The 26,450-nt window shown below is 38.4% G+C and overlaps 1 protein-coding gene across 6 annotated transcripts in view; it reads right to left on the bottom strand.

Moving 5' to 3' along the window:
* GSTCD (glutathione S-transferase C-terminal domain containing) overlaps window positions 1-26,450 on the bottom strand; it is a 54,383-nt gene that overhangs the window by 27,904 nt on the left and 29 nt on the right. Inside the window, exons 1-6 of one of the 6 annotated variants that reach the window (XM_058192876.1) lie at window positions 25,614-26,450; window positions 25,132-25,280; window positions 19,361-19,777; window positions 18,214-18,666; window positions 16,464-16,718; window positions 15,734-15,827 (exon numbers count right to left, since the gene is read on the bottom strand). In XM_058192876.1, the coding sequence (XP_058048859.1) occupies window positions 15,734-15,827; window positions 16,464-16,718; window positions 18,214-18,666; window positions 19,361-19,771 (1,213 nt within the window). In that variant the 5' untranslated portion in view covers window positions 19,772-19,777; window positions 25,132-25,280; window positions 25,614-26,450. The remainder of the gene's footprint in view (window positions 1-15,733; window positions 15,828-16,463; window positions 16,719-18,213; window positions 18,667-19,360; window positions 19,778-25,131; window positions 25,281-25,613) is intronic. The other 5 variants (XM_058192871.1, XM_058192873.1, XM_058192874.1 and 2 more) reach the window with 5 other exon arrangements.

The raw sequence follows: 26,450 nt of genomic DNA, 5'->3' as shown, positions 1-26,450 counted from the left end.
TCTTAGGCGACCCCTGGCAAATCGTCATTCGACCCCCAACGGGGTCGCGACCCACAGGTTGAGAACCACTGGTCTATGTGCTTACTTCTTAAAAAAACTTTCCACTAATATAGCAGAACCCCTAAGCCTAATCCTTGAAAAAATTTTCAGGACCAGCTCCCTTCCCAAACTATGGTCACAAGCCATGGTCATCCCTGTCTTCAAAAAAGGAGACCCCAGCCTAGTTGAAAATTATAGACCAATTTCTGCGTCACCTGCAAATGGATTCAATCATCAACCAATCCATTACCTTCCACCTGGAAACAAACAACCTACTCTGTAATAAACAATTTGGTTTCAGAAAAAAATTATCCTGTAATTTACAACTTCTTCACTGCAAAAACATATGGACTACAAATCTTGGTCAAGGCAAAGCAATAGATGCAATTTACATAGACTTCTGTAAAGCTTTTGACTCAGTGGTACATGACAAACTTCTCCTAAAACTAAAATCCTACGGCATCTCCGGACCCCTCCATAATTGGATAACAACGTTCCTGTCAAACAGACAACAAGTGGTCAAAATAGGCAGTGCCCTAACAAATCCCGCTCCTATCAATAGTGTTGTCCCCCAAGGCAGCGTTCTAGGACCAACACTCTTCATATTATACATTAACGACCTCTGTGACCATATTATAAGTAATTGTGTTCTCTTCGCTGATGATGTTAAACTATTTAACACTACCAACAATACGGCTACCCTTCAAAAAGACCTTGACTTTATCAGAACACTAAATACAAACTCGACTGACATTACCTTGTAGATGACCCCCCACCCCGTTAAAGACCTTGGAGTTTTCATATCAAATGATCTAAGTGCCAAAGCCCACTGCAACTATATCACAAAAAAGGCTTTAAGAGTTGTAAACTTAATCTTGCGTAGCTTCTTCTGCAGAAACATTACACTACTAACCAGAGCATATAAAACATTTGCTAGACCAATTCTTGAATACAGCTCGCCTGTCTGGAACCCACACCTCATTTCGGACATTAATACAATTGTGCGTGTCCAAAAATATTTTACAAAAAGAGTTCTCCACTCCTCTGAATACAACAAAATTTCTTATGCCACCAGACTAGAAATACTGGGTTTATAAAATTTAGAACTCCGCCACCTTCGATATGACCTGAGTTTAACTCATAGAATAATCTGTTACAATGTCCTTCCTGTTGAAGAGTAGTACTTCAGCTTCAATTTAAGCTTAATGTGAACCACTCCAATTTTGGTTGTAAGGGGTGTACATAAGAGCACCAATGTGCCTACCATTCCTGTCCCAATGTCCCCTTTGATTGTATCCAATTTGTATAGTTTTTTTAATACTTATGCTTATATATATACTTATATATCATATAGTTATTTCATGCTTATGCTTACATATGCTGTTGTGACAAATAAATAAATAAAATAAAATAAAAATAAAATAACTGGAGTTATATCAAGGATTCAACTAGGTATTGATAATTAAGAGCATAAGAGCACCAGCGTGCCTACCGTTCCTGTCCTAATGTTCCCTTTAGTTGTATTCATTTTATGCTTATATATATTATTTAATATGTATTTGACGAAATAACTAAATAAATAAAATAAATAAATAAATAAATAAATTATCTTGTACTTGCATTGATTGATTATAAAGATTATAAAGCTGAGCTGCATTTGGGTAGACCCAGATACTTGCTTTCTCTAGTACATATGTGGGGAACTGCCGTCACCTTACCTTAATAAAACCTTAACAATAATAACAAAACAACAATCCACATAAATGCAGCATAATCAAGCTCCTGTGTCCAGTTGATAAAGTTTAATAAAGGATGAGGTCAAGCCCGAACAGCAGCTTTCAAGATGTCATGTAACAAACTACCTCAAAGAGCTACAATAGATGTAATGACATATCTAGGAAAAGAGATCCACTATTGTATCAGTAGCAGACAACTGGATAATAGAAGATTCTGCAAATATTTAATTCAACTCAAGGGTGAAATCCAGCAGGTTCTGACAGGTTCTGGAGAAGCGGTAGCGGAAATTTTGAGTAGTTTGGAGAACCAGCAAATACCACCTCTGATTGGTTCCAGAGTGGGGTGGGAATGGAGATTTTGCAATATCCTTCCCTGCCATGCCCACCAAGCCAGATCCTCATCAACACTGATTCAACCAATATATTATATAATATAGTAAAATTGATTAGGCATGCCATGACAAACAAAAAGATGCCAAGACCCTAATCTCAATCCTAACCCTAACCCTAAATTGGAAACAATTTCAGCAGAAAGTTAATGAATAGTCTCAAATCCACTTTTCTCTTTAAAAATTCATAGGATCTATTCTTAATTCACAAACTCTAAATCATTATTGGTTGTGCAAAGGCAATCGCTAGTAAAAAAAAACCCTAACCTTTGTGAAAACAGATAGATGTCTGATAAACTCCAAGCTGGAGAAACTGGGGTACGAGGTAGACATTTTGCAAACCTTTTTTAAAAAGTGCTGCGGAAAGGAATGGAGAAAGCAATGGACTGTAATGCTCCATAAGAGCATAACATACATCATATTTTTCGCTCCATAAGACGCACCTATGTTTAGAGGAGGAAAACAAGAAAAAACATATCAGGCAGAGTCTGAGAGGACCACAGATAGGTGTCCTTTCATGTGCCAGCTCTGCCTATTGACTCCTACACTGCAGAAAAGAGACAGGCAATGACAAAGACAGAAGAGACAGGGTTCAGCACTGTAGAAGACCCCACTGCTGCAGCCCAGCTGCTATTCACCAAAGAATTGGCACCATCCTTTTTTGGGGAGGGGAGTGCATCTTATGGAGCGAAAAATACGGTAATTGCTAAAAGGTAAATTGGAATGGATAAAAAATTAGTTTATGTGAATCGTGAATGGAAATCTTTTGTTTCACATAAAGTGAAAAGTTTCCAGTTGGCATCATCAATGGACTGAGTTTTAATTTAGTTTCAGTCACAAATTTCCAAAAGATCATTTATGAAAATATAGGAACTTGGATCTCCCTGCTGTCAAATATAGGGAAGAGTGCTTGATAATATCTTGATTCTCAATGGACCATGTGAGAACGGGGCTGATTGAATAATTATATTCTAACTTATAGACCAGAGTAAAGTGGCTTATGGATCACCATGAATTACCATAACATGTCTTGACCTTACAAGCCAGTTTTATAAAGTCCTGGCAATGAATATAACTTTACAAATAATTCTCTTTCAATAAAGTTGCATGAAATAACACCTGAAAGAATCCCACTGCAGATTTCTTGAGCAGTCATAACCTATCATCAGATGCACTATAATGTTGGCCATACAGAAGAACTGGCACTAATAGGAACATTTTTGATAGACAACATGATAACAGAAGTAATGGACCAAATAATTAAACAGAAATAAACAGCTCAAATGAAGTGAATTATTAAGGAAAAAGGGAGAGACTGTTCTTTCATGTATAGCATAGCTATCTCTAATCAATTGTCCTTTGTATTCACTTTGTCACCTGAAATAGTCTTGGATGAGAGATGGAGTAGGAGACTACTATTAAATTTCAAATCCTTTAAATGAAAACGGAAAAGAATAATCCCTGAATGAGATTAATTATCCACATAATAGTGTGTGGGTCCTTATTTTAAGATATGAAACTATTGTGACATACAGTCATGGGCGAAAGTGTTGGCACCCCAGAAATTTTTCCAGAAAATCAAGTATTTCTCACAGAAAAGTATTGCAGTAACACATGTTTTGCTATACACATGTTTATTCCCTTTGTGTGTATTGGAACAAAACAACAAAAGGCAGGGGAAAAAAGCAAATTGGACATAATGTCACACAAAACTCCAAAAATGGGCTGGACAAAATTATTGGCACCCTTAACTTAATATTTGGTTGCACAACCTTTGGAAAAATAACTGAAATCAGTTGCTTCCTATAATCATCAATAAGCTTCTTACACCTCTCACCCGGAATTTTGGACCATTCTTCCTTTGCAAACTGTTCCAGGTCTCTCTTATTGGAAGGGCGCCTTTTCCCAACAGCAATTTTAAGATCTCTCCACAGGTGTTCAATGGGATTTAGATCTGGACTCATTGATGGCCACTTCAGAACTCTCCAGCGCTTTGTTGCCATCCATTTCTGGGTGCTTTTTGACGTATGTTTGGGGTCATTGTCCTGCTGGAAGACCCAAGATCTCGGATGCAAACCCAGCTTTCTGACACTGGGCTCTACAGTGCGACCCAAAATCCTTTGGTAATCCTCAGATTTCATGATGCCTTGCACACAGTCAAGGCACCTAGTGCCAGAGGCAGCAAAACAACCCCAAAACGTCATTGAACTTCCACCATATTTCACTATAGGTACTGTGTTCTTTTTGTAGGCCTCATTCTGTTTTCGGTAAACAGTAGAATGATGTGCTTTACCAAAAAGCTCTATCTTGGTCTCATCTGTCCACAAGACGTTTTCCCAGAAGGATTTTGGCTTACTCAAGTACATTTTGGCAAACTGTAGTCTTGCTTTTTTATGTCTCTGTGTCAGCAGTGGGGTCCTCCTGGGTCTCCTGCCATAGCGTTTCATTTCATTTAAATGTTGACGGATAGTTCGCACTGACACCGATGCTCCTGAAGCCTGCAGGACAACTTGAATTTCTTTGGAACTTGTTTGGGGCTGCTTATCCACCATCCGGACTATCCAGCGTTGCAGCCTTTCATCAATTTTTCTCCTCCGTCCACGCCCAGGGAGATTAGCTACAGTGCCATGGGTTGCAAACTTTTTGATAATGTTGCACACTGTGGACAAAGGCAAATCTAGATCTCTGGAGATGGACTTGTAACCTTGAGATTGTTGATATTTTTACACAATTTTGGTTCTCAAGTCCTCAGACAATTCTCTTCTCCTCTTTCTGTTGTCCATGCTTAGTGTGGCACACACAGACACACAATGCAAAGACTAAGTGAACTTCTCTCCTTTTTATCTGCTTTCAGGTATAATTTTTATATTGCCCACATCTGTTACTTGCCCCAGGTGAGTTTTAAGGAGCATCACATGCTTGAAACAATCTTATTTATCCACAATTTTGAAAGGGTGCCAATAATTTTGTCCAGCCCATTTTTGGAGTTTTGTGTGACATTATGTCCAATTTGCTTTTTTTCCTGCCTTTTTTTGTTTTGTTCCAATACACACAAAGGGAATAAACGTGTATAGCAAAACATGTGTTACTGCAATACTTTTCTGTGAGAAATACTTGATTTTCTGGAAAAACTTCTGGGGTGCCAACACTTTCGGCCATGACTGCATTTTACTCATATAGCATATATCACATGACCCAGCCTGCACAGTGGTTATGCTGATTTGTTGTTTCTTTTATCCTGACCATAGTTAATATCCTGACTATATGTACTGTATGATGTTTTTATTGTTACATGGTTTTGTACAGTTTGTTGTTAGATATGCAGAGTCATAAATTCACGCCATGCAGTCATGAATTTGCAATGGGAAGCGATATGATTTGAAACAATAATTGAATAATATAATTTGAAGAATCCATTACAGGAAAACATAATGACATTACGAGATTCCTAAGATTGTGACTAATCACTATGTAAGACTAGTCACTATGTAAAACAATATTTGGTCTGACTGTAGAACAATAATCTTATTACAATCCTGACATCATGTAATCTCCCAATTGCAAAATAGAAAGATTCTATTTAAACATTGTCTCAGTTACACTTGAAAATAAATTAGGGCAACAGACTTTAGGGCTAATCAGCCTTCTCTAATTTCATGGTCTGGGTGGAATTCAAGCCCTAGAATTCTCATCAATAGCTATTCTACTCAGATATGTTAATAATTGATGTTGAAAATGCAACGTTCAAGTTATGAACTATTTCTTAAGATCATTAAAATGTTGCCAATTTTTAAAAATAATCATATGTATTATTATTTAGGGGTGAAGTAGGGTGGTGGCTCAGCAACTAAGGTGCTGGCCTTGTTGGCCGGCAGCCCAGGTTTGAGATCCGAGTGCCAAGCGACCGGGTGAGCTCCCATTCTCTCCCCAACTCCTGCCAACCTTACAGTTGGAAACATGCAATGTGTAGATAAATAGGTACCACTTCAGTGGGAAGGTAACAGAGCTTTGTGACATCATGCTAGCCACATGATTGTGGAAATGTCTTTGGACAGCTCTGGCTCAATGGTCTTGAAATGGAGATGCACTCTGTCCCCTAATCAGTAATGATTAGTGGAATAAAATCCACAAGGACTCCTTTACTTTTTTTATGATTATACATCACATATATGACAAAGGATAACTAAGTCATCATTTAATTGCTTGTATGTGTCCATTAAATTTCTGGATATTAATACACAGACAACTATTTCTTGGAAACAGTTGGAAACAAACTTGATATTTTTATAGAAGATATTTGGGGCAGGCTGTGTTTTTTTTTTTTTAGGAAATATTCTTTGCAACTAGAGTTTTGGCTCACACCTAGAAATTCATAATAAAACCACCACTAAAAATGTCAATAAGGATATGTTATGCTAAACCTATTGAGTTATATCCAACTTTACATGAACAAACTTTTGCAGGTGCCACATAATTTCCTCTCTGTGTTCCTCCCTGCTTACCATCTGACTTAAGCAGAAATAAATTCAAATCTTCCTACCACAAAATTGTGCAAGACAGACTTGGAAGTGACTTTGCATTTTACAGGGTTGCCAGTTAAAATAAAAGAGAACTAATCTCTCCAGGAACATTTTATCTGATTCTATCAAACTTGCTGAAATGCAGCCAAAAAAAATCAACCAAGCAAACAAAAACTTCTGCACTTTTAAATTTTGATCCATGATGGTGATGAAAATGTAAGAATGGTAACATGAGTTTGGCAAATATTTTAGTATATAGAATTAGAATATTGAGTGAAATATGACAAATCCAACATTTTTGGACATCCTTATTCAGAAGTGATAACGTGGAACCATGGAAATGTCTTTCTAAATGCATTGTGTCCAGGGAAACACAAGTAAAAGAAAAGCTTCTCACAAATTCAAACTTCTCGAACTCACAATATTTTCTTTTACAGCATGTTTCCCTCAACACAATGGTGAGGAAAGCGACAGAGCTTGAAAGGTAAGACCTGCATCCTTCTTCTCACCCGCCCCACCTGCCACCCCAAATTGCATCCCTAAAGGGGGTGGGTGGCTAAGCAAGGGGCAGGAACCCTGTCATGCCTGGCGAGGGGGGGGGGAAGAAGAGATGGCAAAGGGAGCCACAACTTGCTCCACATGTCTTGCTTCTCTCCCGCCCCACATACCACCCCTCTTGATAAAGAGACGGTGGGGAAGGGAAGCAGCTTTTTCCATTGGGGTGGGACGGGATGTGTTGGGTCCCTCGGTTGGCATGAAGAACAGGGAGGGGAGGTGACAGCAGCAACGGGACATCCAGTCCCATGCTTGCCGCCTCCTGTACCCTCAAAATAATAAGACCCCCTGATAATAAAGCGAAGCCCTTATTTGGGGGGGATCAAAAGAAAATAAGACCCTGTCCTGTTTTCGGGGAAATGGTTTAAAAAATGGTTCATAGGAACCTTCAAAATGTATTTTTATGACACTGCAGTAATTAATTACTTTTCACTTGGCTTAATCTTGGCTCTATTTTCAATTTGGGATTATTTTTTTACTTTTTGATTTCTGGAAACAGTTCTCTCTGGTGGTGTTATTTATTCTTCATATTTACTACATATGATACATTACTGATGATTACTGATGTAATTGCAGACATCTGTAATAGAATCTGCTCTAATAAATGATTTAGAGAAAAGATTAGGTAGCTTCATGTCAGTTCTCCCAGGAAAGTTACTACAGTTCTCAGTGGATTCTAAAATTATAAGTATTAATCAAGGAATTCACAACAGCACATCCATCATTTAAGATTGTTTTATCTCCCAGGGAAGATAACTCCAGTTGAAGAACTTAGAGGGTACAGTTAGAGAAGACACAACTCTTTGTTCCATGTCACATCACCGCCCTTTACAATTCTTTGCATGCTTGAAGACAAAGGGTGCTAACATTTATCAGTTTTTTTCTTACTGCAACAGATGTGGAATTTGCTTGATCATAAATTTCCTTGGGAGCTGTACCTGAATCTGTATCATACAGTCTACTATGTGCTGTGCTACTAGGATACCTGCTTAATTTTATTCCACTAACCTTTTTAAAAAATATTTTTATTTATACATTTTTCTTTAGTAAACATAAAAATTCAGTATCTACATGAACAGTGTGTTGTCTGGGTACAGTTAATTTTGACAAATAACAATAGTAATACTAATAATAATATTCATAACATTGCTATAATTACAAAATAATATTTGCTTAGCCATACTAATAAACCTTCATTGTACAATTAATCATTCTCTTAAAGTTTTAAATTTCTAACTTCTGTTTCTGTTAGCTAACCATTGGTAAAATGAATCCTATGTTAAAAAATATTGTTTCTTCCTTCTACTTAATTTTAAGTGTTAATCTATCCATCTCTACGCATTCTAATATTTTTAAAATTATACTTTCAACTGTAGGGATCTCTTCATTTTTCCACTGTTGTGCAAAAACACTTATTGCTGCTCCTAATACATATAAAATTAAATATGTATTCCCTTTATTGTACTTTTCTGGTAAAATACCCAACAAGAATATTTCTGGTTTTAGATCTATGTGCTGCCTTATCAACATATACTTTCCTCCAGTATTTTTTTTGCCTTTGAACATGTCCACCAGACATGATGTGAACCCAGTATCTGATTACATTTCCAACATTTTGCAGATATGTTTTTAAACATCTTTGCTATTCTTGCTGGTGGTAAGTGCCATCTAGAAAACATTTTATATAAATTTTCCTTATCTGCAGTTGACACTGTTAATTTTATACTACTAATCTAAGGATTTAGTTGGGATTATGTTTAGCACAGTTAAAGACATATATTTAAAAATGACCAGCTACTTTACAAAAGTATGTGCGTATCTATATTAAATATTTATATTTTGTAATGTATGGAAGTAAATGACTTTTGAGGCTAACCATCTTTATTTAATCTTTGTATATATACAGTTGCCTAACTTTAAATTAAAATAATGAAATACCTTACAACAATGTTGCTTCTTCAGAATCTGCTAAATTTTAATTTAATTTAATTAAAATTTAATTAAATTTAAATTTAATTTAATTTTCATAAATTTTATGAAATTGAATTTACATTATCAGATAATATAATTATCTGATATCTTTAATAGATTTTAAATCTGAAGGAAGAATGAAGATAAATGTCTAATTCAATACTGAATTGATTCCAATTTGCATTTCTTAATTTAGATAGCTAAACCTGCCACAAAGGCAGATGGAAACAACAACTGCAACAGATGTGAGGAAAGCGACAGAGCTTGAAAGGTAAGACCTGCATCCTTCTTCTCACCCGCCCCACCTGCCACCCCAAATTGCATCCCTAAAGGGGGTGGGTGGCTAAGCAAGGGACAGGAACCCTGTCATGCCTGGTGAGGGGGGGGGGGGAGAAGAGATGGCAAAGGGAGCCACAACTTGCTCCACGTGTCTTGCTTCTCTCCCGCCCCACATACCACCCCTCTTGATAAAGAGACGGCGGGGAAGGGAAGCAGGTGTTGCCATTGGGGTGGGACGGGATGTGTTGGGTCCCTCGGCTGGCATGAAGAACAGGGAGGGGAGGTGACAGCAGCAACGGGACATCCAGTCCCATGCTTGCCGCCTCCTGTACCCTCAAAATAATAAGACCCCCTGATAATAAAGCGAAGCCCTTATTTGGGGGCGATCAAAAGAAAATAAGACCCTGTCCTGTTTTCGGGGAAATGGTTTAAAAAATGGTTCATAGGAACCTTCAAAATGTATTTTTATGACACTGCAGTAATTAATTACTTTTCACTTGGCTTAATCTTGGCTCTATTTTCAATTTGGGATTATTTTTTTACTTTTTGATTTCTGGAAACAGTTCTCTCTGGTGGTGTTATTTATTCTTCATATTTACTACATATGATACATTACTGATGATTACTGATGTAATTGCAGACATCTGTAATAGAATCTGCTCCAATAAATGATTTAGAGAAAAGATTAGGTAGCTTCATGTCAGTTCTCCCAAGAAAGTTACTACAGTTCTCAGTGGATTCAATGGATTCTAAAATTATAAGTATTAATCAAGGAATTCACAACAGCACATCCATCATTTAAGATTGTTTTATCTCCCAGGGAAGATAACTCCAGTTGAAGAACTTTTAAGGGTACAGTTAGAGAAGACACAACTCTTTGTTCCATGTCACATCACCGCCCTTTACAATTCTTTGCATGCTTGAAGACAAAGGGTGCTAACATTTATCAGTTTTTTTCTTATTGCAACAGATGTGGAATTTGCTTGATCATAAATTTCCTTGGGAGCTGTACCTGAATCTGTATCATACAGTCTACTATGTGCTGTGCTACTAGGATACCTGCTTAATTTTATTCCACTAACCTTTTAAAAAAATATTTTTATTTATACATTTTTCTTTAGTAAACATAAAAATTCAGTATCTACATGAACAGTGTATTGTCTGGGTACAGTTAATTTTGACAAATAACAATAGTAATACTAACAATAATATTCATAACATTGCTATAATTACAAAATAAAATTTGCTTAGCCATACTAATAAACCTTCATTGTACAATTAATCATTCTCTTGAAGTTTTAAATTTCTAACTTCTGTTTCTGTTAGCTAACCATTGGTAAAATGAATCCTATGTTAAAAAATATTGTTTCTTCCTTCTACTTAATTTTAAGTGTTAATCTATCCATCTCTACGCATTCTAATATTTTTTAAATTATACTTTCAACTGTAGGGATCTCTTCATTTTTCCACTGTTATGCAAAAACACTTATTGCTGCTCCTAATACATATAAAATTAAATATGTATTCCCTTTATTGTACTTTTCTGGTAAAATACCCAACAAGAATATTTCTGGTTTTAGATCTATGTGTTGCCTTATCAACATATACTTTCCTCCAGTATTTTTTTTGCCTTTGAACATGTCCACTAGACATGATAATGTGAACCCAGTATCTGATTACATTTTCAACATTTTGCAGATATGTTTTTAAACATCTTTGCTATTCTTGCTGGTGGTAAGTGCCATCTAGAAAACGTTTTATATACATTTTCCTTATCTGCAGTTGACACTGTTAATTTTATACTACTAATCTAAGGATTTAGTTGGGATTATGTTTAGCACAGTTAAAGACATATATTTAAAAATGACCAGCTACTTTACAAAAGTATGAGCGTATCTATATTAAATATTTATATTTTGTAATGTATCGAAGTAAATGACTTTTGAGGCTAACCATCTTTATTTAATCTTTGTATATATACAGTTGCCGAACTTTAAATTAAAATAATGAAATACCTTACAGCAATGTTGCTTCTTCAGAATCTGCTAAATTTTAATTTAATTTAATTAAAATTAAATTAAATTTAAATTTAATTTAATTTTCATAAATTTTATGAAATTGAATTTACATTATCAGATAATATAATTATCTGATATCTTTAATAGATTTTAAATCTGAAGGAAGAATGAAGATAAATGTCTGATTCAATACTGAATTGATTCCAATTTGCATTTCTTAATTTAGATAGCTAAAGGCAGATGGAAACAACAACTGCAGCAGATGTGATTTTCTTTCTCTGTTTTAACTCTAAATTCCTGAAGACCAACATATAATGACAGAGTGCCAAAATACAGCCTATAATGGACACTTTGCTACTGAGACAAATGAAGCAAAAAATGATATCTGTAATCAAGATATATGTTTATAATACTTTAGATTTATATTGCATATTATATATTTTATTTTTTTATCTCTTGTGCTTTTTAATCAAAATGTGATGTGAATGTGCCACATGATAAATAATATACCATACAATAATAAATATACTGTTCTCCTCCTGCCAAAATAGTCTAATTGGCTTTAAAGTCCTTTTAAATCATTTTTAAGCAAAAATCTAAAAATCATAATTAGAGTCTATTGCCATGTTCTGTAAAAGCACTTAGAAGCCTCCAACATGGCCAAAGTCCTTCTGACAATAAATCAGGAGGTATGAAGTGATGATGGCACACAACTTGTTGAACCTCATCATGTTTTTTACTTTCCTGAAAGAAAAACTCCTTACAGAGCACAAAGAGCTTAGTTAAAGTCAATTATTTTTGATTTTCCATTTTAGTTTAGAAAACTTGCACAATCAATCAAGTGTTTAGAATCAGCCACAACAACAAATTATTTATAATCTAATTAAAATCATTAAGAGGATGAACACTTGCTCTTATATAAAGTGTACAAACTTGCCAATGTTTCCCTGATTGATGAGTTATGATCCTATATAGGATATTAACAAAAAGAGCCATTCAGGGAAATGCACACTATTTACGACACGTTAACAGAATGCTAATATGTTTACAGTAATTTATAGAGAGTTTCTGATCCATCTAAGCTTACACACATGGACTATAGATCATATGATGGGACGTTTCTCCATTTCCTTTTCTTACACACTCAAAATTTACTCCAAATGGTCCCCAACTCCACTGAAATAGGCTATTGGCTACACAGAGTTAAGGAGGGTGAAGAGGCATCTTTCTTGCTAGTGATAGCATTCCATGACTGGATGACTACCACTGGACATAATGCTATGTTTTTATATAGTATTCACTGTTCTATAAGATATATTTTGTGCATAGAATCCCTGTGATACAATTATAGAGCGTAATTCAGCTTAGAATACTGCATTCATTTTAGAAGATATTTTCTTTTTAGGCGTACATTTGCCATAATAAAACAAGGCCTTAAAATTGTTGCCCAATAGGAAATTGTTGAGTTTATTTTATTTTATTTTATTTTTTTGTTTACATTTATACCCCGCCCTTCTCCGAAGACTCAGGGCGGCTTACAATGTATAGGGCAATAGTCTCATTCTATTTGTATATATTTACAAAGTCAACTTATTGCCCCCCCAACAATCTGGGTCCTCATTTTACCTACCTTATAAAGGATGGAAGGCTGAGTCAACCTTGGGCCGGGCTCGAACCTGCAGTAATTGCAGGCTTTGTGTTCTTAATAACAGGCCTTACCAGGCAGAGCTAAACCGGCCCTTAATCATACACAAAAATCATACAACTCCTGGCAAGATATAATCAAATTACTTTTAAAAAATTCAGTGTATCTCATGACTTTGCATCTTTTCATGCATCTTTTCCCCCCCTACTTTTAACTAATTCAAAGAGTTTGCATCAACCAGTTCTTTACATAATGTGGAGTTAATCTTATTAAATGTTATTTATTTTTGGAATACTGTAATTACAAGGAATAACTACAAAAAATAAATCACTATTTCTACATATTTTACTGCCCTCTAGTGGTCTACAAATGTTGCAAACTGGTAAGAAAATAAAACAGCAATGATTTGTCCCAAAAATCCCAATAAAGAGAATTATATTTTCAAAAATTCTGTAAATCATCTCTGAAAATTTACCTTACTTCCAAAGGTATAATTTTTTTATTGTTTTCTTTGACTTAAGTATCTACAAGTTATTCTAACTCAAGGTGTAAGCCTGATGCTCCTTTGAACCATCCACAAATGAGCAACCCAATTATGCTTTGTTAAATTCTTAATAACAAGAATATTTTCAATTAACAGACCATTCATTTTGGAAAGCATAATGAACTTCACTGACCAGAAGACAAAAAATATTAAAAACAAATGCTGTGAAACAGGAGTTTTGCAGTCAGCCAAATATTATTTTTTTTTTTTTTTTAATTTGAATTTATATCCCGCCCTTCTCCGAAGACTCAGGGCGGCTTACATTGTGTTAAGCAATAGTCTTCATCCATTTGTATATTATATACAAAGTTAACTTTTATTGCCCACAACAATCTGGGTCCTCATTTTACCTACCTTATAAAGGATGGAAGGCTGATTCATCCTTGGGCCTGGTGGGACTAGAACCTACAGTAATTGCAAGCAGCTGTGTTAATAACAGACTGTCTTAGCAGTCTGAGCCACCAGGGGCCCTATTTTAATGATAGTGTGATGGAATATAGCAGGGGTTGGCTATCTGCGGCTCTGGAGTCACAAGTGGCTCTTTGGGCCCTCTTCTGCAGCTCCCTGTCCCATCACTGGTTCGTCCCACCCCTCTTATTTCTTTTTTTGGACTCCAGCCTGAAGTGGCAGAAAGCGAAGGCTGCCTTACACGTAAATGTGGCGTGAAAACAGGTACAGGGCACCATCACTCCTGCGCTTTCCCCATCCCTCCTTTGGTAACCCCCTGACTGGCTGTGGCTGAGCTGGAAGTGTCTGCACACGCAGAGAAACCCTCCTTAAGCGAGCCGCTGTCCGCCCCACACATGCCTTTTCTGAGCTTTGGTGTTCGCTTGAGGAGGGTCTCCCATTGTGTGCGCATGCTCCTGGCATAGCCACAGCTAGCCCGGGCGTCCTGAGAGGAGGAGTGGGAAGGGGGTTGCCGGAGAGTGCAAGTGCGAAGCTGCCCTGTACCTGCCTTCGCGCCACATTTGCACATAAGGCAGCCTTCGCTTGCTGCCACTTCAGGTAGAATCTCCCTGTGCGTGCGAATTCTCCCAGCTCAGCCACAGCCAGCCAGGGAGTTGGGGGGGAGGAGGATGGTCGCCAGAAGGGAGACACACACATACAGAGGGAGAGAGACATAGAGAGACACATACAGAGTGATACACAGAGAGGGGGGAAGAGAGGGGAAGAGATACAGAGGGGGGAGAGAGGGGAGATAGGGAGAGGGGGGGGAGAGAGAGATAGTTTTGTGGCTGGGTAGGCGTGGCTAGGTGGTCATGTGACTGGGTGGGAGTGAGTGACATTGAGCTGGCCACCCCCACCCAGGTTTTATGGCTCCCTGTGTGTGTGTTTTTCTGTAGGAAACGGGTCCAAGTGGCTCTTTGAGTGTTTAAGGTTGCCGACCCCTGGAATATAGTAAGGAGGTTGATTCCCAGGAGGGAGGGGATGCATTCCAGAGAAGAATGAGGCAACTCAGCCTAAATATTATGTGTGAGAGAAATAGGTTGAAGACAACCTCTCCCTAAGAGTTCATAGAGTATATTGTAGATGCAGATAGTAGAGTGCTCAGTCTGGCAAGATTTTGTCTACAGATGTGAACCATTAAAGAACTCAGCTTGGAAGAATCACCACATTTCATTCTTGATTTGGGGCCTGATTTTTAATGCCTGTTAAGTAAATGAAATACATGGTGAAACATGAAAACACATAATTTTCTTAGATGAACTGATTGATTGACTACATGTCATCAAATCGTTTTAGACGATGTGGTTGCTTGGAATCAAACATAACTTGAAGGCATGTAATCAATCAATCAATCAATCAATCAATTCATCTAAGAATATTCTTAACAGGACACAATCATTATCCTATTCGTTTTCAAATATATTATTTATGGTTAATTAGTAGCTTCACTGCTAAGAGCAAAATGTATATTCTCTCAATTATTTAAAATATATATATAGTTGTTGTTTTTTTTAAAAAGAAACAGTTTATATGAGCGTGGAATCATAATTTGACAAATGAATGAAAAAATATGAATATCAAGATTCTTACCTTTTCCTGGGTTGACTGCGCCAGGTAAACTGTCCCAATCTAGGGCCCATTTAGGGCAAGGATGAGGAGAAAACATTGCTTCAATTCCTTTTTCCTGCATTTTAAAGGAAAAAAAGCATTAATTCAGAAATCTGCTTGAAAGTTCAAAATACTCTTATGTGAACAATGGTAAATCATTATGCATTAATGATATCTTGATATTAGTTATGTTTGAAATACAGGATTATTATAGACAAATTAGGTCCCGATTTTTCTATTTATCAAAGTCGATGCCCCAGAAAAGATTTACAGTTGAGCTAGCTAAAACTGGCATTGTTTTCTTACAACAGGAACCAAAACATTCTCTGTTCAAATCATCACTCTTGACCATGAGGTTACTCTTCTGCTTTATAAAGTTTACAAATTTAAGTTCAAATAAAATATTTTTTATCACTTAAGATGGACGTAATTATGTAATTAACCAAGTAATACATTTCTCCTCTTCCATTATAGTACAAGAATTTCTAAAGTGACCCAAACTTAACCCATTTTTTTGGTTAAAGTTTCATTGTCATTGATGCAGAAGCAAATTATTTTATTTTGCAGGGAAGAATTTAAGAAAAAATTAAAAACATTGCAAACATGATAAAATATCATCAGTTCTCCAAACTATTTTTACTGGCAAGTTCTTAAAACATAAGGAAATATTTTTTACAGTTAATATATCTAACCTAATGAAATAATTACCTACCATTAATTTTGTTATGGTCGGTCTTGGTCCACCTATAAATTGAATTTCCTCTGGAACATTTTCTGGCTCTTTAAAAGCTGTGAAAGTATTCTGCTGGCATTCATTTGGTAAAGGGTGTAATTGACAATCCAGGATATTTTTTATATTGCATTTTACAGTGGCTTGTTTTATTCCAGGTACTTCTAGAACCCTTTTGTACCAGCTCAATATTAAAGGCAGCTGTAGTATGTTGTTTTGGTGTTTCTTGCAAGCAACCTTAAAGTGATAGATGAAAAGTTTATGCACCAATTTGATGTACAAAAAGTGCCTTTGGTACTAAATATATATATATATATTACATGTACAATATATATAACTATATATTCATGTTGGTTTTCTTGATACACATTCTCACAAATGGCCAACAATGTAGGTAGTTTACAATTCCAAAGAAAGTTGGAGATTTTGAACTCACTCTTAATTAAATGTCTAGGACTCCAAAATATAAAAAGAGATTGAACTGCTTAAAACCTACAACTATCAGAGTTACCATGTATTTTTGCTTCCTCCATGAGATATTCAAAATAAGCTACCATTCAACACTTATATTTATGCTGTATTTACATTTCATCAACCGTTTCGCTTTTGCAGGGCGTAGAGATAGGGGGAAAAACAAGGCAAATATTTTTTAATTTAACAACTATTTTATTTCTCCTATGGATCCAGTTAGGCTGTCTGTGTTCCGACTGACAAACCCAAGCAAGCACTGTCGAGATGATCCAATCTCTTTATGCAAAACTTTATTGAATACATCATTTCGGCACAGATCGAAGGCAAAACCAGCTCTACTTAATTTCTGTGATTTTCACATAGTTAAAGAATAGTTTCTCCTCCTTCCCGCCCCCCCCTTAGTGCAGGTCACATTGTCCAATTAGATGTCCAGGTATTGTTATAGAAACCTGTCCAAGTCTTTGCCGACCATCTGGTTAGATGATTTTGGTTCCCATGGGATGATTTCTTGTTGTTGTTTGGAACTAGCATTCCAAACCTAACCTACTCTCCCCCTCCCTCCAGTTTGGTGGCAAGCTGAATATATTGACTTTTATTAAATAGCATGAAATATGCAACTAAAATGAACAAACAAAAAACCCTAAAGGAAAAGTTTGTTTTTATTTTAGAAATAGTCATAGGAATGCATTTATGAGAAAGTTACATGTGCATATTTACTGCCATGTATAAATTAGGATTAGTTATAAGAAAATGTCCCAAAGGTGCATTTTTAAAAGCCAACTGGATTGTCTTTCTTGAACTGAAGAAGCTTCTTGGATGAGAAGCGAAACGTCTTCAAAAAAGTCCAGTTGCCTTTTGAAAAAGCACCTAGGCAATTGTAGACAAAGGATTTAAAATCTGGATTACTGTATATTGATCTGTGGAGTAACAGCAATTTTAAACACGCTTATTTAGAAGCTATATTTTAGTAGACTAGTATATATCAGCCTTTACTTTCAGATGTGAATACATAGAGGGAAGAGACTATCTATACCAGGGATATCAAACTCCTGGCACGTGGGCCGGATGCATCACACGCTGGCCCCGCCCTTGCCCTGTTTAGCAAAGGGGGGAAATGTCCCGATATGTCACATGATGACACTGTAACAACCCTGATCTAGAGGCTAAAGATGAACAAATCCAGGAACGGGTTGTAAAGTGGTTCCCACCGCTTATCATTGTTCAGCATTTACTTTAAAAAAACAAAGATATTCATTCTTACCAAAAAATGATGGATGCATGGCAAGAGAACTATGTCTGTCAAAGTGAAATAAAGTCCTTCAGCAAATATATGCTCCAGAGGTGGAAGTTCAGATGTTTTTATTTTCCTAATGTGAGAGGGCTCCCTGTTGGCAGCAAGTGGCATCTTCTGCAAAGTTAGTTTAGAGAAAGCTGTCCTCAGTTCTAAATCTGCAGAAGCAGGTTCCTTATTTTCCATGGTCCTATCTTCTTTTGAGGACATATCAGTGCTTGCTGTCTTGTCAAGCATCTTTTGCTGTTGAACTTTCTGTCTTCTAATTTTATCATCATTGTGCACTCTTACAGGTTCTCCCAATTTGTTTTCAAACAGCAGTATCTCTTTGGGAACATTCTCATGCAGATTATGAGATACTTTTAGAAAGTTTTCAACTGCCAGAGGAATACTGACCTCACAAAGCCTGGTCCATTCACTAACCTAGAAATAGATAAGGTTGATGCAACATTAAAGCGCTGGATTACGACTGGGAATATTCAGTTTCTACCCCACTTTCAACTAAATAAATTCAATAGATGACTTCGGGGTAGACCTTGTCTCTCAATCCAACCTACTGAAAGGTATACAGAGTAAAATGAAGGGAGGCGTAGATGAGGTCCTGGAAAAAATATTGGATATGTCATCATCATCATCATCAACACCACCAACCACCAATAAAGAGACTGACCATGTAGCTGAGGATTAGTATAATAGTAACAATCAATTGTTAAACATAAGCATTTTAACAAATTGATTGAAATGGCATACATAAATTATTTGTTTTTAAAGCTACAGAAATAAATATCTACTCATACATATTGGATCAGATTCAACTGCTAGCACTGTATACCTAAAATAACTCCAAGTTTGTATTCCTCAAAAAATAGTTTTGTTTTACCATACAACTTCTGTTGGTTTTGAAGACTTTTAAGATGTAGCATTAAGTCTAATATTCAAAGCAAAACAGGACACCAGGGGATCTTCTATGTTAGTATATTTAACTATTTTATATAGCTTGTTCTAGACATCTATTGATGTGCTACATAGATCTATCTTTTGCTTTTATATAAAGTAGTTTAGAAATATGTTTGATCTTGATTGCAAAGCACATTCTAGATTTTAATAATAAACTCACTTCAGCACAAGCTTTCAAACAGGTCCTTTTAAAGCCCAAAAGTTCCAAAACACCTTTGTTTAATGGATCCGCCTCATGGGTTTTCTGTACAATATACCTCAATACCACAGCAAGTCCTGCACGACAAAATCTGCCATTCTTTTCAACAACAGCAGGTAAACAGCAGCTTTGAACCATCACAGGAATTTCAGATCTTTTGATGAAGCTAATCTCTGGGTACTTTGACAATATTTCCTCTGTCTGTTGTAGATCAGAAGTTATTTCATTTGAAGTTACTAAAAATATCCTGAAGATCTTACATTCACAATATGCCAAAAGAAACAAGGATATAGATGTGTGCAGAGGATAGATACAGTCTTCATTATGACCGAAGTAGTCTAGATATAGGTGGTCTTCGTTTTCACTTTTCATTTTTTCCTTAAAGCAAGAAATGTAATTAAAAAAAAATAAGAGGTAGAAAATTATCTATTTACAAATCAATGTACTATATCCCTCAATTACAGACCTCACAGAAAATAGATCATTTGGGGTTTTTTTTAGAACATATAAACTAGAATTGATTCATGCTATGTATAGACAGCAATCCAATGCCGAGTTCTCTTCCCTGAAACATTTAGGATTTTTTATTAGTATCAGTATAACACCATTACCTTGTGTTGTTCCACCATTCATATTACTGGTAACTATCAGAATCAAATTTTAAAAATTTGGGTAAAATTTTTAAAAACATGGGTACCGTATATACTCGAGTATAAACCGATCCGAATATAAGCCGAGGCACCTAATTTTACCACAAAAAACTGGGAAAAACTATTGACTCGAGTATAAGCCGAGGGTGGGAAATGAGGCAGCTACTGGTCAATGTAAAAAATAAAGATAGAGCCAAGTAAAATAACATGAATATTTATTTGAACGAAAAACAATAAAAGTGCAAAAGGGGGAAGGAGGATTCCCAGCTTTAGAAAATTTAGAACTACGCCGCCTTTGGTATGACCTGAGCATAGCTCATAAAATTATCTGCTACAATGTACTTCCTATCAATGACTACTTCAGCTTCAACCACAACAATACACGAGAACACAATAGATTCAAACTTAAAAGTGAACCTCTCCAATCTAGATTGCAGAAAATGTGACTTCAGTAACAGAGTTGTTAATGCCTGGAATGTGCTACCTGACTCTGTGGTCTCTTCCCAAAATCCCCAAAGCCTTAACCAAAGACTATCTAGTATTGACCTCACCCCATTCCTAAGAGGTCTGTAAGGCGTGCATAAGAGCACCAGCGTGCCTACCGTCCCTGTCCTAATGTTCCCTTTAGTTGTATTCCTTTTATGTATTCAATTCATGCTTATATTTATATAATTATTTAATATGTATTTGACAAAATAAAATGAATGAATGAATGAATAGAATAGAATAGAATAGAATTTTTATTGGCTAAGTGTGATTGGACACACAAGGAATGAATGAATGAATGAATGAGTGAGTGAGTTACTTCAACAACATTGTCTCACAGAAATTGACAATACAACTGCAAGCATGAAAATGAGTCCTCCTTTAGCTTCCAAGGGACCAGGGTGCCTCTGAAGGTCAGTGCTCTAAGCACTAAGAACCCAGCACAAATCTAAGCCTGTATGCACACCAATAGTGAAAATACCCTGCACAGTGTCTCTTGGCAGAGAAGGTTAATTTTCATAGACGTTGGGGTGGCTCTTTTTTTTTTTGGCAGGGCAATAAGGGTCTCTAATATCATTAAACCCAAGTGTGAGGAAAAGACAGCAGCTAAAATGTTAAGGCCAGTTGTGTGACCTTCTCCAATACAGTTGGCCTGGCTGTTTGCCAAAACTTAAAACACCCTCCCATCCCCCTCCTGCTAAAGCTTCTTTCTTAAAACAATTGTGGTCTTTGCCTTTCATGTCGCTCAACCTTTCACCTGCCAGGTTCCTAGCCCTTCACCCTTGACCCACTGCTGTGTTTGCTTAGCATTGTGCCAATCGACTTTAGAAGTCTGTGTGTGTGTGTGTGTGTGAGAGAGAGAGAGAGAGAGGAGGGAGGGAGTGCAAAAGGGGAAGGAGGATTCCCAGCTCTAAACAAAGGAAATCCCGGAATGCCAGCGAAGGCGGTGCTCGCGTTCCTCCTCCCTTGCTCAAAAGCCCCAATAACCTTCACCAGCAAGGCAGACCCCACGGGAAGGAAGGGGCAGGCTGACTCACGAGCATCTGGCTGAAGAGCAGCTGCTCCAGGTCGCCCAGCACGGTGACTACTAGCTCGGGATCGACCTTCAGGAAAGCCTTCTCCGTCTTCCGGCGGTTGAGTGGCCGTTTGGGGCCGTTTGGGGCAGCGCCGAAGAGAAGGGACTAGGGCACACAGGCGCACACACCGCCCAGCTTCTGAAGCACGGAGGAGAAGAAAGAATGAAAGAAGGGAGGAACGCCCTCCTTTCTCTCTCTCTCTTCCAGCGCCAAGAGAAGGGACTAGGGCACACAGGCGCACACGCCCAGCTTCTGAAGCACAGAGAGAAAGAATGAAAGAAGGGAGGAACGGCCCTCCTTTCTCTCTCTCTCTCTTCAGCGCCGCGAAGAGAAGGGACTAGGGCACACAGGCGCACACGCCCAGCTTCTGAAGCACGGAGGAGAAGAAAGAATGAAAGAAGGGAGGAACGGCCCTCCTTTCTCTCTCTCTTCCAGCGCCGCGAAGAGAAGGGACTAGGGCACACAGGCGCGCACACACACGCCCAGCTTCTGAAGCACGGAGGAGAAGAAAGAATGAAAGAAGGGAGGCGGCCCTCCTTTCTCTCTCTCTCTCTCAGCGCCGCGAAGAGAAGGGACTAGGGCACAGGCGCACACACCGCCCAGCTTCTGAAGCACGGAGGAGAAGAAAGAATGAAAGAAGGGAGGCGGCCTCCTTTCTCTCTCTCTCTCTTCAGCGCCGCGAAGAGAAGGACTAGGGCACACAGGCGCACACACACGCCCAGCTTCTGAAGCACGGAGGAGAGAAAGAATGAAAGAAGGGAGGCGGCCCTCCTTTCTCTCTCTCTCTCTCTTCCAGCAGGCAGCTCTTTCGCTTGCGGGGAGAGGAGGAGGAGGAGGAGGTTGGCTTATTCAACCCTTCCCGGCTAGCCATCCAGCCCTTCCCAGGAGAAGGCGAGGAGTTTTGGGCGGCGACCTTTTTGCTAGAAAGCGGCGGCTGCCCGACACCACCAGTTGGGGCGGGAGCCGGGTGAGCCGCAGTAACTCCCGCCAGGCTATGCATTGGCGCGGGGAAGCCTGGCGGTGCAGTCCTTCTCGGCTGAGGAGGAGGTTTCCCCGACCGCGCGAGCTTCGCCGCGAGAGCCACCCAAAGGCCAGAAGAAAGGTCATTCCAGTAATGGGCGGCTCCTTCCTCTCCGCCTTACCCATGCTATGCGAGCCGGCTGGGCTGCAACCCCGCCGCCGCTCCTTCCTCAGCCTCCCGGGGCTCGCGCTCTAGCAGCCGCCAAGCTCAGGCGGACTCGGCAGCTCCCCATCAGCACTCACGGCGCGATTCGGGCAGGAGGTCGGGCTCGCTCCGTGGCGGTGGCGCCACCGCCACCGCCACAGAGCGAGCCCGACTCCTCCTGCCCGAATCGCGCCCGTGCGAGTGCTGATGGGAGCTGCCGAGTCCGCCTGAGCTTGGCGGCTGCTGAGCGCGAGCCCCGGGAGGCTGAGGCGGCGGCGGCGGCGGGGTTGCAGCCCAGCCGGGCTCGCACAGCATGGGTAAGGCGGAGAGGAAGGAGCCTTCGCCCATTACTCGATGGAATGACCTTTCTTCTGGCTGAGGTGGGCGGCGGCTCGCGCGGGGAAACCTCCTCCTCAGCCGAGAAGGCTGGCGGCTCCCCTGCCCAGCCCTCTCACTGCACCACCAGGGCTTCCCCGCGCCAATGCACAGCCCGCCAAGTTTGCGCCGTCCGCCCACCAGACACGGGAATGGGGGCCGGCCTGGGGGCGACAAATCCCGCGAGACCTCGGCGGGCCCGCTCCCCGTCCCTCCCATGGGAGTCCGTTCGGTACCCCCTCCTGTGCGGGGTTCCCGAAGACATAGACTCGAGTATAAGCCGAGGGGGCGCTTTTCAGCACAAAAAACGTGCTGAAAAACTCGGCTTATACTCGAGTATATACGGTATATCCTTGCACCTTTCTAGGAAGGTAGAAAACTCATTATTAGTGGTGTATTAACATTTTATAACTTTCAAATGGTAATATGTTAACACTAGATGGCATGCCTTCTAAACAATTTTAGTTTAAGAATGCAAAATCCCGTTATAACAAAAAGCCAGTTACCATTTGCAGAATAGGTTAATAGCTTAAATTACTACCGTATGAAATGGTTTATCAGGTAACCTATAGGGTACACCAGGGTGTGAGAGGCATCACACCTATGTTTACATATAATTGGAATAGTAATTTATTATATTGTTTATATATTGTAAGAGCATTTCATTCAAGTGGCAATTTTACTATAGATAAGGAATTTTTATCATCTGGGGAGAATGGCCTATTCACAATATGGCTGTGATATAAGTATCAAAAACACATGACTGACAGGTATGACTTCTTTAAATTGAGATGATTTGAAAAACTGCAGTGAAGCAGTACTTCACTATTTTTATTTTACCAAGAATGTTCATGAAGCCTGAGGAGGAAGGAGGCTTTTTTAGAAATAAAAAAATGGAACAGAAATTATTTATCAAGACTTCATGTCAAATTTATAGCAGCTTGGTGTAATTAAAATGTCAATAGTACATTATTTTTTAAAATAATGTTTTAAAAATAAAATTGCCTAGAAGTAAGGGAACCCACTGGTTTCAGAAGGGGTATCTGCAGACACACTGAGGCCAAGAAACAAAGCTTGCTTACCCCAACATGTACAATACATAACTGTTCTTAAAACATTGCTCATAAAACATTCTTTAATGGTTTTTCAGAACTTCACTACATGATATTGCAATTCTAAGTAGTTCAAATCCCAATAAATATTACAGCATTTATTCATGAATAAATATGCCCAGAACTGAACAGATGAATAGTAACCCAAAGCATTTGTAGAATAAATTACACTAAATCAATGGGATACACTTTCAAGTAAACACAAAGATGTAATACATAGGTACATGTTCTTAAAGCAGGACCCCATTATTAAATAGAATACTGTAAGGGATTCACTGACTTAATTAGCAATTACTAATTAACACTAACAAGGTTCCACAAATATATTTTGAACCACAGTTCCAGTATTTTCATTATTAGTTTTTTCTTTTCTTGCTTAATATTGCATGAACTATGCAATTACAATTTCTTTCCATTAAGTCTACGGATATGATCATCTTATATCTATAACTACAGCCAGAGCTTCATAGATGATTTACAGCCAACGCATCAATTCCAGTTTTCAGAGTTAGTTGAAAAAGCTCTCTACACTACTTTTAAACTCGTTTTGTAGAAACAAAGAGGTGAAAATCTCAATTAAAAGTATGCCCAAGGCAACTACATTATTCCTTATTTACATCTGGGTTCCAACAATAAGAGCTCAATAGGAAAAAAAAATATTAAGAGAATACATGAAAACATTAGAAAGGGTTTTCTTCATCTCATCTTTCTAGATTTGATTTCTTGTGGTTACCTAAATAACTGTAATTCCAATTTTTCAATTTCATAGTAAGTATTTTATTTGCATTTCTTTCACTTCTCCTAGAGATGCAGTATGCAGAATTGCACAGAAATTATACAAGTTTTAATCTGCTGATATTGTACCTACCGGTAGCTGACTGGTCAGCAACTGTTTTTCCAAGAAAGTGAGAAAGGAACCACATCTAGATCCTGTAATCTCAGTACAATTATTGAAATAAACCTGAACTGAATATGTGGCTGACTGTATATGCCCGAACCACAATGGCAGTGTCTATCCTTTACAGGGAAATAAGAGCAAATAAATCGTACTATGGCTTCATATGTAATGTAGTGTGAATAATCACTCCATTAGTTGCCAAAAGTCAGTCCCCCTTCATACCCCAGCCTCAAGGATCATTTGATGAACTCTAAGCCTTTGTACAAAAATTAAGTAAATCCTCAAATTGAGGTTTACTTAAACTAAATAAAATTAAAACTTGCTAAAGCTCAATGTCTAGCAACAGCTTTATAGCTTTTTTTGTTTCTAATGGAGGTTCTACTAGTCAGCACATTACACTATAATCAGTAGACTACTCAGCTAAAAACACACTATACGCTTTATGGGCTTACCATAATGGGTATGAATGAACTCAACCAATGAGAGTTTAAAAATTATTCTGGTAATCCTATGGTCCTCAGGAATTCTCAGATGTGAACTTCAACCTTACTTCAATCTGAACCCACAATCTCATTTGAAAAGCAAAATACAGTTATCTTTCTGAGTACTCTTAATCTTGGCTGATATGGAAAACAGGATCACAGCCGGTCATTATCTGGATGGGTGACCACAAGGAAATCTTGCAACCATCAGCTAGACTAGAAAAGTTTTTTTTTAAAAAAAACAACCACCAGAAAAAAGCAATCACAAACCATTTTTGTTGCAAAATAAATAAATAAATAAACAGAAGTAATTAGGTCAGCTCAAAGGAGACATTATCTATAGAACACCCCTCCAAAACAACAACAACATATGGCTATGGAAAGGAAACACTGCAGCGGCAGATAATTGAAAACAAGAAATCTGATTTTGATTTCTATTTTATACTTCCACTAGCCATCAAGCATGCAGACAACAAACTGACCCTGATTGGGCAACCTATCTGTCTGGAATGGAAGGTCTCCTGCTCGAGCAGGAGGGCTGGATTAGAGGACCTCCGAGGTCCCTTCCCGTCCTATGATCCTCTTCTACATGCTTTTAAAAAGTATTTTATTATTATTATGATGATTCCAAAAGACATGTGGCGATAGGCATGTGGGGAGGGGAACAACATCTGCAGGTGCCCAGGAGCCTCGTAATCGAGCGCCCAAACCCTTCAGTTCCCAACCCTGGACCGGGACGGGGAGGGGGTGGGTGGGGTGCGGCGGCTCGGGGACGGAGAACCGCTGCCCTCCCGCCGGTTATCCCTT

Source organism: Ahaetulla prasina, chromosome 8 (assembly GCF_028640845.1).
Source record: "Ahaetulla prasina isolate Xishuangbanna chromosome 8, ASM2864084v1, whole genome shotgun sequence".
Lineage (NCBI taxonomy): Eukaryota > Metazoa > Chordata > Lepidosauria > Squamata > Colubridae > Ahaetulla > Ahaetulla prasina.
This window is presented reverse-complemented; position numbering and strand designations above follow the sequence as displayed.